The sequence below is a fragment of the Zea mays genome, chromosome 3, assembly GCF_902167145.1.
Source record: "Zea mays cultivar B73 chromosome 3, Zm-B73-REFERENCE-NAM-5.0, whole genome shotgun sequence".
Lineage (NCBI taxonomy): Eukaryota > Viridiplantae > Streptophyta > Magnoliopsida > Poales > Poaceae > Zea > Zea mays.
The window spans coordinates 188,351,847-188,368,294 of NC_050098.1; the positions used below are offsets into that span (position 1 = coordinate 188,351,847).

The 16,448-nt window shown below is 44.8% G+C and overlaps 1 protein-coding gene across 1 annotated transcript; it reads left to right on the top strand.

Moving 5' to 3' along the window:
- Positions 1 to 14,464: 14,464 nt before the first annotated feature.
- Positions 14,465 to 16,448, top strand: LOC100191202 (2-oxoglutarate (2OG) and Fe(II)-dependent oxygenase superfamily protein). Its single transcript, NM_001136637.1, has 2 exons — positions 14,465 to 15,461; positions 16,014 to 16,448. The coding sequence occupies exons 1-2, from the start codon at positions 14,598 to 14,600 to the stop codon at positions 16,329 to 16,331; spliced, it is 1,182 nt and encodes a 393-aa protein (NP_001130109.1). The 5' UTR covers positions 14,465 to 14,597; the 3' UTR covers positions 16,332 to 16,448.

The window sequence follows — 16,448 nt, forward strand, 5'->3', positions numbered from 1 at the left end:
GTTTACTTCTGGGACCGGTGCATTTATGTACCACTTGCATGATGATCCACCCGATAAAGACACATTATCTAAAAACAAAGGAATTTGTCAGATGGCCATGTATATTAGCTGTGCAACCGAAGGGCTATGACAGACTTACCAGCGTAACTCCTCACGAGAGTGCCAACAAATATTATAATCTGTGGCGAGGAGCCACTGTACCTGTGCACCTGTTCAGCTGGGAAAGCTGTGGCCCGCTCGCCCCAAAGCACGACATCAACAGTAGGCCCAGTATCCCTGTTTGAGTGCAGAACAGTAAGTCTACAAATAAATTGCTCCTCGTATCGTGCTAGGTGTGGACATCGCAAAGAAACAGAAGCCATAAACTGTATATCTAGAGTGCTATTTCATATTGCAATCTATGTGCGAGGTACGTAGAACACTAAATGCTAGGCTTCAAAATTGCTGCTTCTTTAAATGTTCGATGGCAGCTGAAGCTGTTTAGTAATCTTCTATGTGAGCACAGTGTGCATGGTAGGCCCATGCACTAAAAGAAAGTGTGTCCCGGCAATGGATAATATTAGGCATGGAGGACTGAACGAGTAGGGCAAAGGGTCTCTTCTAAGGTACATTGCAACGAAGTATGGTCGGTTGGAGACATAGGTAGTTTAGAACCAGTTTTGGTCTGCAAGGAAAATGGCATTTTTCATTTCTCACTATGGCCAATCTGTTTGCAGTATAACCCCTGCACGAGTTGTGAACATAGTCCTGCTAAGTTTTTGGATGCAAAATGACCCCCGCGTGATCTAATGACGTTCTTAGTGCCTAGATGCATTTTCCTTTTATCTATTTCCTTGAGCATATGGACAATTTTGCTAACGCAGAGAATAAAAGGTGGTAGCCCCCACACGGATGGTAATATGTGGTTCAGATTGCAGGCTGCTCACAGGTTCCTTCCTATGTTATGGCAAATAAAACTGGACCACATACACATAAGTGGCAACCAAAAGGAATGTATAGCAGCTAGGAATGCATAGGATACCTTGCATTGCTTATAGTGACTGTTCTCTTCATAACTTCAGCCTGTCGTCCCCTTGTGCGTAGTGATGAGACATGGGAGATCACACTGACAACACCGAGCACATCTACCATAGACATGGCAAGGGCATGAGTATCGTATTTATGTTACTTGTAATATGTAAACCACTATGCCTACAAAGTTACCAGTGAAATATTCCTTGTAGTCCACGCGCAGCTGGAGCTGTTCTATGGGAGTGAGGTTATACGTGCAAACTGGAAAAGCAGGGGGGATCTGGAGGACAACCTCAACCGTAGTCCACTTTGTAAAGCTGATCATGCTGCAGTTTTCTACCGGTTTGTAGAATCTGTTAGCTTTCCTGACTAAGAAATACTTCAAGTTGTATACCCCTCCCTCATCAAGTAGAGCACTAAACTGCTGGCATAACGGAGGATAGATCTGGGCATGTATGCTGTTTCCCTGCAAAAGGAGGTGACATTTTAAACAACACACAAAAATTGCATAGAACATTATATATCATGCTCTATGAGCTGATGGTTATTATGCATGTGCAAGTATTAGACGAGTCTAAGGTTGCATCTACCTCTTCATCAAGCAAAACAAGATCAGTATGGAGGAGCCTACTGTCATCCTGAGGATCAAGGAACTCCCAAAGTCTATAGACACGCACACACAAGCTGTGAGAGCAGTCTCCAACCATAAGGCTAGGAATGAGTATGTCCCCCATCTGCAGTAATGAAGCAGAGGTCAGTCATTTCCAGCTAAAAAAGCAACCACCATAAAACAATAAACGTTACACCTAATGTTGATAAGGACAACAAGTTTACCAAAAAAACTATCTAGGAGAGGAGAAACATGCCAGGTAAAGTTAGCGCAACATTATTGAGTAGGCATCCAGCACAGATGTTATATGCCACAATTTATTGGAGTATGCAGACATAGCTGTTTCCCTCTGTAAAACTGCCACACATAGTGTTTTCATGCCAACCGGTTGCTAGGTGAGTGGTACTGGAGGTGTTTTTTTCTTTCGATAAGGAAATAGTCATATAGTGGAGTAGGTATGGAAACTAAACACGTTGCTGGTATAATTTTTTTTTATTTTACACATAGCTTATGTACAAGTCTGAGTCGATCATGAACTAAGAAGTCGGATGGGGGTCGGCATCTACGGCCCGCAACACTTCCCGGTAAACAACATTCCGAGTCTGCGATCCGCAGGAACCATCAGGATTTCAATCAAAATTCTAAGACCACTTCTAGATGTAACCCTTGAAACAGCGACGTAAAGCTGGCCATGCGTAAACACAGGTTTGTCAAGGTACAAGCCAACCGTTGAGAGGGTCTGACCCTGGCTCTTATTAATCGTCATGGCATAGCATATTCGTATTGGAAACTGTCTTCTTTGCAGCGTGAAGGGCCATTTGACGTCAGTAGTGTTAAGCACAATCCTTGGTATGAAAACCTCTTCACCGACTCCGGAGGGTGTTAACACCACGCATTTAAGAACACGATGGCCGATCTCAGTTACAAGCATCCTTGTTCCATTACAAAGTCCTGCGGTCTGGTTCAAGTTACGTAGCAGCATGACCGTTACGCCTCTTTTTAGCACGAGTTTGTGGCAGGGGAAATTTGCCGCATTAATAGAGTTTAAGAATTCAGTAGGATATAGCATGTCAAAATCAGGTATGCGTTCAGACGACTTTGAGATTGTGTCACAACTAAGGCATTGTACACCATGTCCAGGGAGCAATGAGACAATGTAGTCGTTTACTTTATCAGTTGTAAGGTTATTAGGACATACAATGGCGCGTGTAGCTAAGTATGTAGGGTCCATATATCTCTCTAACAAATTTGGGTAGACCTCGGATATGAGCGACGCAGTGGCATCCCCATCCGTGCGTATCAACAAATCTTCAGGAATCGTAACCCATGTAGGTTCGGACTCGTCTCCTCTTGTCACGGCCGGTAGAGCACCATCGCCGATATCCAAGACCCATTTGCTAAATTGTTCCATGTCTGCACGTTCCTTCCCAAGTAAAGAAGGCTTGGAGAGCCTCATATTTGTTCGTAGTTTCAAAACAGTTGCATGTTGCCACAGCGGTGAGCTTGTAATTGATGCGTTCACTATGGCAGATCGTGAGCCTTTCCGCACAACGGGTAAAATTTGGCGAAAGTCTCCTCCAAGCACAATAGGTTTGCCACCAAATGGTATGTTCGCATTTTCTGCTTTATGTTCCGATAGAATATCACGCATAGTCCTATCTAGAGCCTCAAAGCAATGCCTATGGGTCATCGGCGCCTCATCCCATATGACAAGAGAAGTCCGTTGTATAAGTTCAGACAACATGGTACCTCTCTTGACACCACAAACACTACTCTCATCTAGATCAAAGGGGATTTTGAAACGCGAATGAGCAGTGCGCCCTTTTGGTAACAGCAGCGAAGCCACACCAGAGGACGCTACAGCAAGCACTATTTTTTGTCGGGATCTCAAATGCGTGAGTATAGCGTTCCACAAGAATGTTTTACCCGTCCCACCATGTCCACACACAAAAAATAGGCCCGGCGAGCAAGCGAGCGCAGATTCAATCAACATTTCAAAAATGAATCGTTGTTCAGCATTTAGCTGCGAGACAGCGGCAGCGGCAGCATGGTCACACAACAGTAACGGTTCAGGCCTTAGTTCGTCGTCTATCAGCCGGTTGCCAAACAGTTCATCAACACGTGCCGATAAGATTGGCAGGTCATAATCAGCTACGTTGGCACCACTATTAGCAAACGTATCTGCTAGTTTCCTCAAAAGCAACGTGAGTAGCTGTTCATGTGGAGCTGTGTAGTGTGGGTTGCCAAGGGCTTCTTTAAGTCCACGATGTATGTCATCGGTAAAGTAGATCCAATATTTGTCGAACAGAGCACGAACATTGCAAACAGGACAATGAACGACAATGGTAACGAACAACTGACGAAGTTGAGACGCCGAGGCAGAGACTACAGCCTCATCAAATAGAAGGGTCCACTCGTTGTCACCTTCGAGCAAACCACGAGCTTCGCACGCCTCTCTAAATGTCTCGTACACAGTATTTTGGAAGGTCCGTATATCAACGAAGCTCGTCGCGCCGGACACAAACATCAAGAGCATGCGTAGATAGTAAAGTTCCCCAGCTGTTGGGTGGACGTAGTACATGCGCCCAATCTTGGCAGACGACAACCTTCTTCTACGCCAGCACCTAATAGAAACGTCCCACGACCACTCTCTTGGGAAATCACAATAAGTCAGGAGACGCGCATCACTGTATTTCAAGTTTGTTTCAAACCATTCAGTTAACATTGTCTTGTTCGCTGCATGGCTCAAAAGCAATGTCTGTAGGTCTGTCCCAGACTCATAGCGGACAATGTTTTTTGCAGGTAAGTGTACGGCCAGACGTTCCACAGAAGGTACTCTAAAGTGAATGTCGAATTCAAAGATTCGCCATAGAGCCTCACATGTTGATAGGTATCTAGCATCTATGTATTCGCGGATCTCATTTGGTGGTGGTATTTGAGGACCTGGAGATGCATTATTTGTGTTCGCAGTCAACTCAAAATATATCCTAGCTCGATCGCTTCCCTTCGTAACATATTTAAACAAGTACTTGATCATGTGTGTTTTGTTGCACCACTCGACATTAATATGTGCGTTGTATTTTTTGAGCAATTGCATATTGTATGGCACCACGCTCCTACTGTCCAATGTGACTCCACTTTTTACTACAAACCGACCATTATTTCGTCTCCTATAAATGGTATAGCCAAAAGCATCGACGACAGTCTCGTCTTGGTACGTCTTAGGGAATTTCTTAGAGCATCTATCATTTTTCATGCATGGACACCGCCTGTTGTAATCACCGCACGGACCATGTATCATGAATTCATCAACCAGAGCATAGCCCAAGGGATCAATGGCAACGTCAGGTATCTCAGCACATATAAAAGTGTCGATGGCACATGCGTCGGTCTCCGAACGACCACCAAGTAACCATAGAAGGCAGTGTATGTGCGGTAGGCCCCTTTTTTGGAATTCTACGGTGTAAATCACTGCATAGGTCAGACTATAGATGAGAGCATGAAAAAAATATTAAGGAACCAGTCAATGTGACAAGCTAAGATGAAGCTCACCAGCACGGATAGGACCGAAAATCTTAGTTTCTCTAATGTCTGCTATGAATTCATCGACCTTCATATGGAAGACCCTTACAACGATATCAGAACGGTCGCATGGTTGCTGACCAGGCTCGAAGCGAAGCGCATCGACTATCTCCTTCCATTTAGGGTTGCATGTGAACGTGACAAAGAGATCTGGTGGGTCGTATACTCTGCATATGGCCATCGCGTCCTGGTAGTTCATTACATGGTACCTGCGCCCGCCTGTAAAAGACACCGGCACAATAACTCTTCCACCAACCGAATCTGCACTGGTGAGACCCTTGCCAATGGCGTCGGTTATCCCCTGAATGGATTCACAACGCAATTCCTTTTGGTGATCCGCTATGAATTGCAACCGAGACGCCTCGATCGTAGAATATGCATCAACCGCTAGCTGGTTGCTCAGCCTGCCGTAGCAAGTGAATGGGTTCGGTTCGTTGAGTCTGTAATGGGAACGATGTCTAACAAATTCAAGCATTGTAACATACTTGCGGCCTGAGACATCGCCTCCTCCCACGTCAGAATATTTTATTCCAAGGTGGTATCCACGATCACCGTAAGGGAAAAGAAGCGGGTACTGTAAGGCCATGTAGGATGGGTGCAAGCACGAAACATGTTTGAGGCCACCCTCTCTAGCATGCACGAGAACATCGTACTTGAACTGTGAAGGTGAGCAATCGCCCACTATTATAGCAGCAACCTCACCATTGGCCGGTAGGTTATATTGTGCATCATGTCGTGTGTTGCAGCCTAACAATCGTAACGTCACCTTTTGGTTGCCTGCTTCATCTAAACGTTCTTTAGCAAAGCGAAATGCTGCGACCAGACTGTTATGCTCATCTAGCATGTTAAGCAATAAACGGGCCACCTCTGGGTCTGGACGATCATGGACGTCAGCCTCATTCTCAAACATGCCCAACCTATTTTGTACCTCGTGTTCAGTGTCATATATGTAAAGCTGTGCAAACTGTGGTCGCAATCCATGGCTGGGTAGCAGCGAGCCAATGCGATGGTGTACGACACCATTGATTTTGAAAACATAAGGTGCTGTACCGTTATTTATCGATCTATCAACGACGGCACCCAGTGAGGTAAACGCGAAAAGGGAATTGTATGAGCGAATTTGCCTAAGGAACCTTTTGGCACGATTATCACCATCGAATCGCAGCAGGTCACTTAAGGGAGGCGGCGGACATTTGTAAGGCTCCAAAACAATCTTACCTCCTCTGCAACACAGGTTGTACACAAGCCTGCGCTGCGTAATTGTAGAAGCGCTTTTGACCCGTTCTTGAAACCAGAAAACAGCGCCACAATGTCGGCACTCGTCTGATGGGCCACCATAGTATGAGCGATCTTTGTAGGTCTCTACATGCAAAGATGGGTCCAGGATGCATGGATTACTTGAGGAATACGTAGACAAAATAATCTAGGCAGGCGGAACATAAGCACCTTTAAGCAACTCGACATACGATCGTTGAAGAGGCGGTGAGGCTGCATCCGTGCTAACTATAAGCAGCAAGTTGGCCATAAAATTCTTAGATTTTTTGAACGCCCATCAGATATGAAAGCTAAAGCTGTTTTTTGAAAAGGTAGGTGGTAGGGAACAGCCATTGCTGGCACCTTTTTCAGTAGACGCAAGCGTACAACGCATCTTCTGTCTGCGATGTTGTCTGTTAGCAGCGGCAAGCGACGCAGGAAAGTCGAGTAAGGAATTGTCGCCTGCAATCGACGTGCGCACACGTCTCAGTATGCGCATAGAGATGTAGCAGATAAAGGCAGCAGCAAAAGCCCTAGAGCCACTAACCTGGTCGCTTTCGACGTACCGGCTATGAGTGGAATGGAACTGCATAACGCGACGCATGTGCCGGCGCCGAAGTGGATGGCCGATCAAGTGTGTTCATGTGTTTGATAGCAGCTGTTCAAAGACATAACGAATGTTTGGTTGGCTATGCGAAAGGGAAAGAGAGAGATTGGCTTTAATTAAGGCCATATTCAACCCAAAGAACGCATAATATCAGTATAGACTTTGTGAAACTGCAAAACGTTGGGTAACGGGGCCTCGACGTCAACACCATATATGGCTAACCGGTCACTGCCACATCTCCGCGAAAAACTAACAGGGTCGTATGGAAGGGAGGATGCCACTGCCACATCTCCGCGAAAAAGGAGGCAGCAAGCGCAGCAATAGGACCAATGAGAAAGCAGCAAGCACGCAACACCATATATGGCTAACTGGTCACTGCGCACTGCGCTATGCGAACCACATAGAAACACAACAACAGTACTGCTAGCTAGATGTGCAAAACCCATCAGTAAGGAAGGCTAACACTTTACAATGATCTTCCTCAATGGGTTTTGGGTATTTATTGTGTTCTGCCTTTGTAAGTAAAGCTCCAATTTGGGTGTGCTATATTAACAAATTTTATAAGAAACAAACAACAAGTTCTATGGAGTTTTGTTCATTTAAAGTGAGGACTGGTGGAACGACTACCTCAACCAACTGAAGTTGATTGAGCCTAACTGAACCGACACCTTAATAAAAATCACAGTTCTGTTTTCAGTTCTGTGTTCAGGTGTTTTGGACCAAAGGCACCTGTACAAGACAACTCAGGTTGAACAGGACAACCAACCGAACCAAGAGATTTCTGCAGGGATGCTCTTAGTATCTCAAGAATAGGCTATGACACGGAAGACGATAATTGGGCAGATATTTCTCCTCAGCAAGTAAACAAACTGGATATTCTTTCTCTAGGTTTGCCTAGGCTAACCACAGGTAGAAATTTGTGCATGCTTTATTTGTTATGCTCTTATTCTTCTTTAGATATAGATACCCAGAATCATAGATATAGGAATATATGATAGCATATAGATTACTTGATATGTTTTCTAGTTTCTACCCTGTTTTCTAGAGCTAATTCTATCCTTTCTTTTTTAACTCAGGAACTGTCTGATGATGATATATGGGAAACAGCTTATGAGGTCCTTCCTGCTTCTCTATTTGGCAGGTAATTTTCAACAGAACATGTATGCCTGGTTGTTTGCACTAACTACATGTGTATCTTCATATTTGAAGTATACATTTAAAGTTCTAACTCAGCTTCCTTAACAACACATTCCCAACAGTGGAAAAGTAGACTTCTCTGAAGGGAAAAGGGAAAAGAAACGTAATTTCTTGAAGGGACGAAGAACTAAGACTGAAGGATCAAAGCCATCACCTCAAGTGGAAGATGGCTATGCCCACATTCTTGATCTGATCCGAATACAAATGGAGGCAAGGTTTTGTTCACAAACTGGTTGTTTTTTCATGTTAGTTTAACAAGCAAATTTAGGTATTCACTGCCTAGCTTATCATTATTTTCCAATGTTCACATGGATGCCAGATATTAACGCTTTTTGGTTCCTTCATTTTATTTTATTGCTGAGTACAGGAGTCTTTTATGATCTTAGGAAGCAAAGTTTTTAGCTAATATATCAGAGGAACCTCTCTACTCTCTCTTTCATCAGTCCCTTTAAAACCTTTTTCTATGTTGTCCTTGAGACTTCAGAAATTATAGATTATTTTGCCTCATTGCCATTTTGAGTCACTTGTGTATATCTTCACTACAAGGCTAAGAAATATTCTAGATAGGACTCATTAGGCAAAATTCTTCCAGATTTCTAGATAGTGCTAAGCGCAATCCTTGGTATATCACTACAGCTCCTAAGTTCTGTTGGCAAATTTGATTTTCCAACCGAAAGATTGCGTGGGCAATGTCAGAAAAGACAGGCAAGCACCTATAATCATTTCTATCTGCAGTATGCCAGTATGGGTCTTTAATCATTTCTATCTTCTTGTGTCTTGCTATTGTCTCTGTTTCTGCTATCCAGGCGAATGTTTTTGAAGAACTACTTCTCTTCTCAGCATCTCTTGAGTATGATACAAGCAACACATAACGGATAGTTCTCTCTAAGCTAAAAAGTACATAGGCAAGTGCTCTCATCCATATTTTATACCATTTCATATTAATAGCAATAAGACTATCGTCTTTCTAAAAAATAAACAAGTGTTTCACCTTTCTCTTCGCAACGGACTGATTAACAGTATTAATTTCATTGTATGTATGCATTGTTAAATATTCCACCGGTTCACTGATGAAGAAGTCTATATGAGAAGTTACTTTGCAGTGTGTTTGATATTCTGGAAGATGGGCAACTCGTAGAGTTCTTTTTTTCTTTATTCACTACATATCATTGTATCTTCTCTGGTATGCTTTAAAAGGATCACACCCTGCTACCACATAGCTTATTTGTTCATGGACAGCAGTGTTCCATCACGAGTTCTTGAATGTACTATCTAATTTGACTACCAGGAGGCTGATGAGATACTGGGAAAAAGAAAGCAAGGTACACTAAACCCTCGAAGTCAGAATCGCTGAAGAAGGGAAGACTGGAAATAACAAAGCAAGGTGTACCGCAATGAACCAAAAAACCAAAGCAACATAACAAAGCGAGGACCGGTGGAACGATTACCTCAAATCGCTGAAGAAGGGACGACTGGACGATTTCGTGACCGGTGGTTGTTCGCCAGGTATCCAATGCGGCAGATCTACACGAGCGGCATGAACGATGAGCACATGAATCCGGTGCCGAAACGGAAATCAATCGAAACAAAAGAAACAGGGATCCCAAGAAGAGGAACGGACGGCGGCGACGGAGTCGACGAGAAGAAAGGAGCGGTTGCAGTTAGGGGGAAAAGGAAGACAACACAGCAGAGGGGCTTCATATAAGAGATTGGGAGAAAGCAGCGGCATGGGCGCTGCGGTGGAAGGACAGGGCACAGTGAGTCGACGCTGTTACGGATACGGAGTACGCTGAGAGGGACGACAAGTCGCGGATTTATCGGATTTTGAAATCCGGTGAACAGCATCACAGGGTATGGGCACGCGAAACAGACCACAACGGAGAGAACTGAGGAGAGAGGAGATGGACACTGACCAGAGAAGCAGCGACGCGCCGGCCGCCTGCGCTGGCCGCCACCGACGAGCTTGGCCCGGGCCGAGCCGTAGCAACGCCCAGGCGGAGGCCCCCAGGTCCGCGGGCGCCTTGGGCGTGCATCCTGTATGGACCGGCCGGCGGGTGCGTGCGTATGCGCTGGAGTAGTGTCGCCGACGGTCGACCGGCGCGCGTGACTCTCGAGATCCGCGGGCGCGAGAGAAGGGCGCTGCGGATTTTGGGAAGCGCGTGTCGGAGACGAGAGCAGCGTGGCGTGGATCGGGGAAGCGCACAACGGACGGAGACGGGTGCCACAGCGGACGGAGACGGCGTGACACTGCTGCGAGGGTCCCACACACAGCGACCCGCGGCAGCGCGAAGCGCGGAGGGAGCGTGAAAGCCCAGCGGGTTTTAACAAGAAGTAATATGTAAAGATTTAAAAAGATGAAAGCAAATGAAAATATAAAAACTATAGAAATCGAAAAAGGGGATGAACATGAAATATGTTAAAAATAAGGTAAAAATGAAATACAAGAAAGAAAACAATGTAAAAAAGGAAAAAGTCTAAATTACTCCACTCGCCTATGGATAATATACATATAACACCTAAGAGACGGTTTGGTGGACACATGGGGATTCCTCTCCCATGGATCTCCTCCATTTTTATGTCCACCAAACCAGTCCTAAAATATTTTTTAGTTTATTTTACTTTTCGGTTCAATTTAATCTTCACAAAATTTCTCCATTTTATTGCTTTATGTACAAATTGAGTTTTCAATTCAAATTTTATTGGTTAGTAGGTAATAACACAATTTATCCTAGAAAATATATTATGATTTTTGTAATTATTTTAATAAATTGAGAATCAAATAAGGTAATATCTTTAAGAACTTATTCGTTTTGAGGGTAACCCATGTGGATTGGATACGATTGAGTCGGTTCGTATTTATAATGTCAAAATCTATATCAATACATTTCAATCACTCTCGATCCATACATTGGAATACATCTATATCAATACATCTCAATTTCCACCGGCGGTTCTAAAATAACCGTAAGTGGAAATCTGCCCTAGCACCGTTGGCAACGAAAAACATCAGTAAAATATCTCTATGACCGTCACTATAGAGGTAGTTTGTACTGACGTGAACATAGCCAAATGGTATAAAACTAAATGTAAAATAATAGTATTTTTTTAAACATATGTAACTCAATCGCTCAGATAATATAAACTTGAAATTCTACAACTACGTATACGACAGTACCTGACAGCGATGAGAAAGAAAATGCGTTCATTGAAACAGGATTAGCCGGTTCGATGTACAGCCCCTCGCTTTCGGCACGACAAATCCCCGACTAGTGCAAATACTGAGATGCTCGCCGTCTACTCGCTCCAAATCTCCAACAACTACATACACAACTGTTATATATATAAAAAAAGATACACACAAAAATGTTTTTTTACAGACAAGCTTGTTTCCTGGAGGATGTTTCAGACGCTGGAACCGGTTTCCTTTTTCTTCTTTTGTTTTGCAATTGCTTTCGATTCGAAGCATGGGGATCCGTCACGATCGCGACCGGGTACGCGACTATGAGAAAAATCGCTTACCTAACCACGTAACTCGTTCGGTTATAAGAGATGAAATTCCACCATAAATTTAATTTGGGTCTGTATTGGGTGAATTCATACCACACACTCAATCCCAATACTTAATCCCAATAGTGAGATTAAATCCATCATTTAATACATCCATTTCTCAAAGCTAGCATTCTTTTGATCCATGGATTATAATATAAACATGTGTAATATTTTTATGGATTTATTCAATGTCTAATGAGCTATAGATAGAATCCATGTCTTCTATAGTTTAAAAAAGTTCCAAATCTTTAAGTTATGATCTAGGATGAATTTAACCGAATAAAAAATTTGAGTAGACTTGCATTATTTTAGGACATTAATTGTGACATGTATTTAATTACAATCCATACTAATTCAGAGCTAGATTGGGGTGTAAACGAACAATACCTAATAAAGTGGCTAAGGACACTCAGAAACCCGTTTCCCCCTGTCTTCTTTAGGCGTCGGTTTAAATAATAGGCACACGTGGACTGTCCTCTGTCCAACAATAACAAAGCACTCGGCATCACTGAACATGATCCTCACAACACAAGGCACTAAGTTGACATGCCCCCCGCACACACGTTTCCATATTCTAAGCATGGTGGCCACAAAAAGGAAACACGAAAGGCGAGCCCCCGGTCTGTGATTGGAATTTGGGTTGCATGTTCAGATGCTTGATCGGCTTTCTCTGCATCTCTTAACTCCCATCACAAAGTAATTAATTAATCAATTTAACCGAAATGACACGCGGAAGCGTGCCGTATCGTAACTCGCAAGTAGAGTACGTGCGTGCACATGGAAGGCAGAAAAAATTTCATGCCTCGTGCGCTCCCCGTTCAACGGAAGCCACCAAGCGATCCACGCATGCAGCATGCTGATGGATACAGCAAAAAATGATAGCGGAAACCGATATTTTTCCGAGGGAATCTCATTTTGTTTTTCGTATCAACGTGAGCCAGCAAATGCAAACTAGTAGATCGTTCCAGGTAGGGATGAAAACGGTCGGAAACGGTCTGTAAACACTAAAACCATTACCGTTTTCATATTTTTTTCGGAAACAAAATCGAAAACGGTAACTCCGGAAACGGAAACGATATCGGTATTTCGGAAACATCGGAAACAAAAGTTCGGTGCGAAAAATATACCGGTAACGATCGAAATCTAAAATACGATCGGTAAACATATCAAACTTCACAATAAAACAAAATTGACAAAAGATCACAAATACCACAAGTTCACAAGGATCACAAATTTATAATATAAAAAGTTTATAAAGATCACAAGTTCACAATATAACAAGTTCACAGTATAACAAGTTCATAAAGATCACAAGTTCACAATATCCACTCGATTTAGTTGACATGGCATGCTTACTCATGAAATATTTTTCCCTCACATAAAGGGTTTTTTCACAGCCTCACAAGAAAACCCTAAAATCTAGTGTGAAAAAGACAGATTGTCGGCTTTCTATCATTATATATTACTAATACATAACATGTGCATAGAAAATGGTGGATTCGTTCGAGAGACCAAATCGTTAATCTCAACTGCCTTCCAACACCATCTAACCCTAAAAAAAAAATTAAAGCATCCAAAAAATACAAAAATAAGTAATCCTTATCCAAAAATGTATAGGCGATGCGAAAAAATCATATGCTGGAAAATTCCGAAAAAAATCCGAGACGCAATTCCGGAAATTTCCGAGAGACAAATCCGGTAATTTCCGACAAAAACCGGTAACCGATGGAAACGGTCGGTAAAACACCACGCCGATTCCGATACCGATTCCGATAGAAAATTCCGAAAACCGATTCCGTTTTCGAAAAATACCGTTACCGGTGAATCCGATCGAAAAAAATCAAAATCGGTTTCCGGAATTCTGAAAAATTCCGAAACCGTTTTCATCCCTAGTTCCAGGCGCAGCACGGCGGCTTAAATCTGAAGTCATCACTGAGGTGTCAGCTCTCCACGGTTTAGGGTTTCAGATGGTTTCATGCAGTTATTCCTCTCACTTATCAGATGGGATGTTCCTAAAACATCCGACTTTTATCACAAATCTAATATTTTAGCATAGATATACGTAGAATTTAAAGCTAATTTTTGGCAATGTTATTAAGAATATTACATAGTATTTAAATAATTTTTTTATATTTTTTATGTACATTATTTTCTCCCTACAATAAAAAAGGTGAAAAAACATCCGAATCCGTATTCGAATAGACATCCGAATTTTATATCAATTATTTAAAAAGATATATAATGAATTTAATGTTAGTTTTTTGTGAAGATTAATAGTCTTAATGCTAAAAACAAGAATATAAATTTACATAGCAAATTCTATATGTTATTTGTTCATAAAGAAGAAACAAGACCGAAAATTTGACATCTAAATAAATATTCGGATCCATCACTAAATTTCTTTTATACTTAGAAAAACCGAACTGATGTCTTGACCCCTCCAGTTTTTTTTTTAAAAAAAAGCAGAATGAAGCAGCAGAATTCTGATATAGGGGAGTTTGTTGCCTTGTTGGAAACAGGGCCAGTAGGCCGTGCTCCGTGCTCCGGCCCACTTGCCAGCTTCACCGGTCCAGGTCGCCGCAATTCGCAAAAACTGGCCCACCACGGAGCCAGAAGGCGTGTCCACACAAACGGACAAACCAGACCAACACGAACCGGATAAAGGCCGCCCTCCTCGCAGTACAGCAAACGGCGGCCAACAACAACCACCCCGGTACACGCTTCCCACCAAAAGCAACCCTGACCCTGACCTGCGCTGCCTGTGACCCCGCCGATCCGAGCGTCTCCATGGCCGCTTCGTCCTCCGAGGCTGCCACAGCCACGCCCACGACCACCGTCGGACTCGGAGGGAGCGGGACCCCAGGCCCTCCGCCGCCAACGCCATCGAACCACCACGCGGCGCCGTCCTCCGCGGCTGGTGGGGCCACGGACGCCTCGCTCTCTGCTTTCCTGCACCGCCTCCTCCTCTCGTCCCCGGCTCCACAGCTACGGTCTCCACTCGCAGCTCGGTCGCAGGCGTCGCCGCCCTCGCTTCCGCCTCTCGTCTCGCTCGAGTCCCCCGACCAGCGCGCCCTCCGCAACGCCGCCGACGTGGGCTACTTCCACCTCGCCGGCCACGGCATCCCTTCGGGGCTACCGTCGTCCGCGCTCGCCGAGCTGTCCCGGATCGACGCGTCCACGCGCCTGGAGTCTAATCTTCGCACGCTCGGCTTCTCCGTGGAGGAAGGGGAAGAGCAGGATGTGGACGGCGGCGCCGACGATCCCGCGGTAGTGTTCGACGCCTGCGAGGGGGACTTGGACGCGCTCCCGGCTGCGGCGGAGTACGCGCGTCGGATGAAGGACGTGGGCATGCGGGTTGTCGCGCTTCTCTCCGGGTGCCCCGACACGGGCTTCCGGGAGAAGCCCTTCGCGGAGGGGAGGAGGAAGCCGCGGTGCCTGCTGTGGGCCTCCCGGGTCTCCACCGCCGATACGGCACCTCCGGCCGTCGGGAAGGCGAAGGCGTACCCGTACGTCGTGGCGCTTCATTGCCAGTGGGAGGCATCAGGGCAGGAAGAGGCGCCGCCAAGCTGGGTTATGAACCACGGCGGCGAGTGGACGGCAGTGGCCGCCCGCGACGACGCGATGCTTGTCACCGTCGGCGACATTGCCCAGGTGCAAATCTCTCAGATATTTCATGAACATTAGTAAGTAACTGAAATTTGCAATAGCATCTCCCGAAAAGAAAGCAGAGATTACATAAGCACCGTAACTGTTCTTATCGTCTTGATCTGGTCAAAGTTTATAGACCATTCATTTAGCGCTCTAGTAAAGGCTAGAGGTAGTAGTGTCATTGCAACAGAACGTACAGCATCGAGCGGCAGAGATGGCGAGCATCCGTTTTGTTTATGCAGCGGCCAGCGCCCAGCGGCATCAAATTCTAAAGTAGGTTGCGCATAACTTCACCACCCAGTTTTGATTTTTGACCCAGTTAGGCAATCAGGTCCCATGTCTGCATCAGCTGGTGTGTATCACTCATTGATCATCGCCCAATTTGGAACACATAAATCCACACAAAAAGAAGTCAAGCATCTCTGCTTTTCAAACACACACACACAAACAAAAGTAACACCATCGTGTCATATGAGCTGTTCTTCACTCTTCAAGCAGCATACAGCAGCAGCACTTACCTTTTGTTGCCATGATTCCTTTTGGCTCGCGTGCTAGGTGTGGAGCAATGGCAAGTTGAAGAAAGTGAGAGGGATGGCTCGCCCCACATCCGCACCACCCATGGCGGCGCAGCATGGCGAGACCGACCGTCTGTCGCTGACGGTCCTTATCACTCTGCCTTTGGACAATATCGTCTCGCCCTTGGTCCCGCTCTCCAATGCGGCCGGAGAAGGCCGCGAGGCCGAGGCAAACGGTGCCGGAGCCGACGACGAGGATGGATGGAGGTTTCACTCTTTCCTACTGGAGGACTATGCGTGGAGGGTGTACAACCAGCGGCTTCAGTTCAAGGATCCATTGGTCCGGTATCGGATATGATATTTGCCGCGATGATCTATAGCGCTTCTTTTTTTCCTTTTGGTGTGCCAATATGCAACTCATGTCATGTGTGACTTCGTGTTGTGATCTACTATTTGCCTTCGGAGTGGTTTGAGT

What these genes read in the sequence shown, in the direction of transcription:
- LOC100191202 (NM_001136637.1), top strand. Translation starts at nt 14,598, where the DNA reads ATGGCCGCTTCGTCCTCCGAGGCTGCCACAGCCACGCCCACGACCACC. An exon ending in CCGTCGGCGACATTGCCCAG is followed by an intron (nt 15,462 to 16,013) that starts GTGCAAATCTCT and finishes CTCGCGTGCTAG; the next exon opens with GTGTGGAGCAATGGCAAGTT.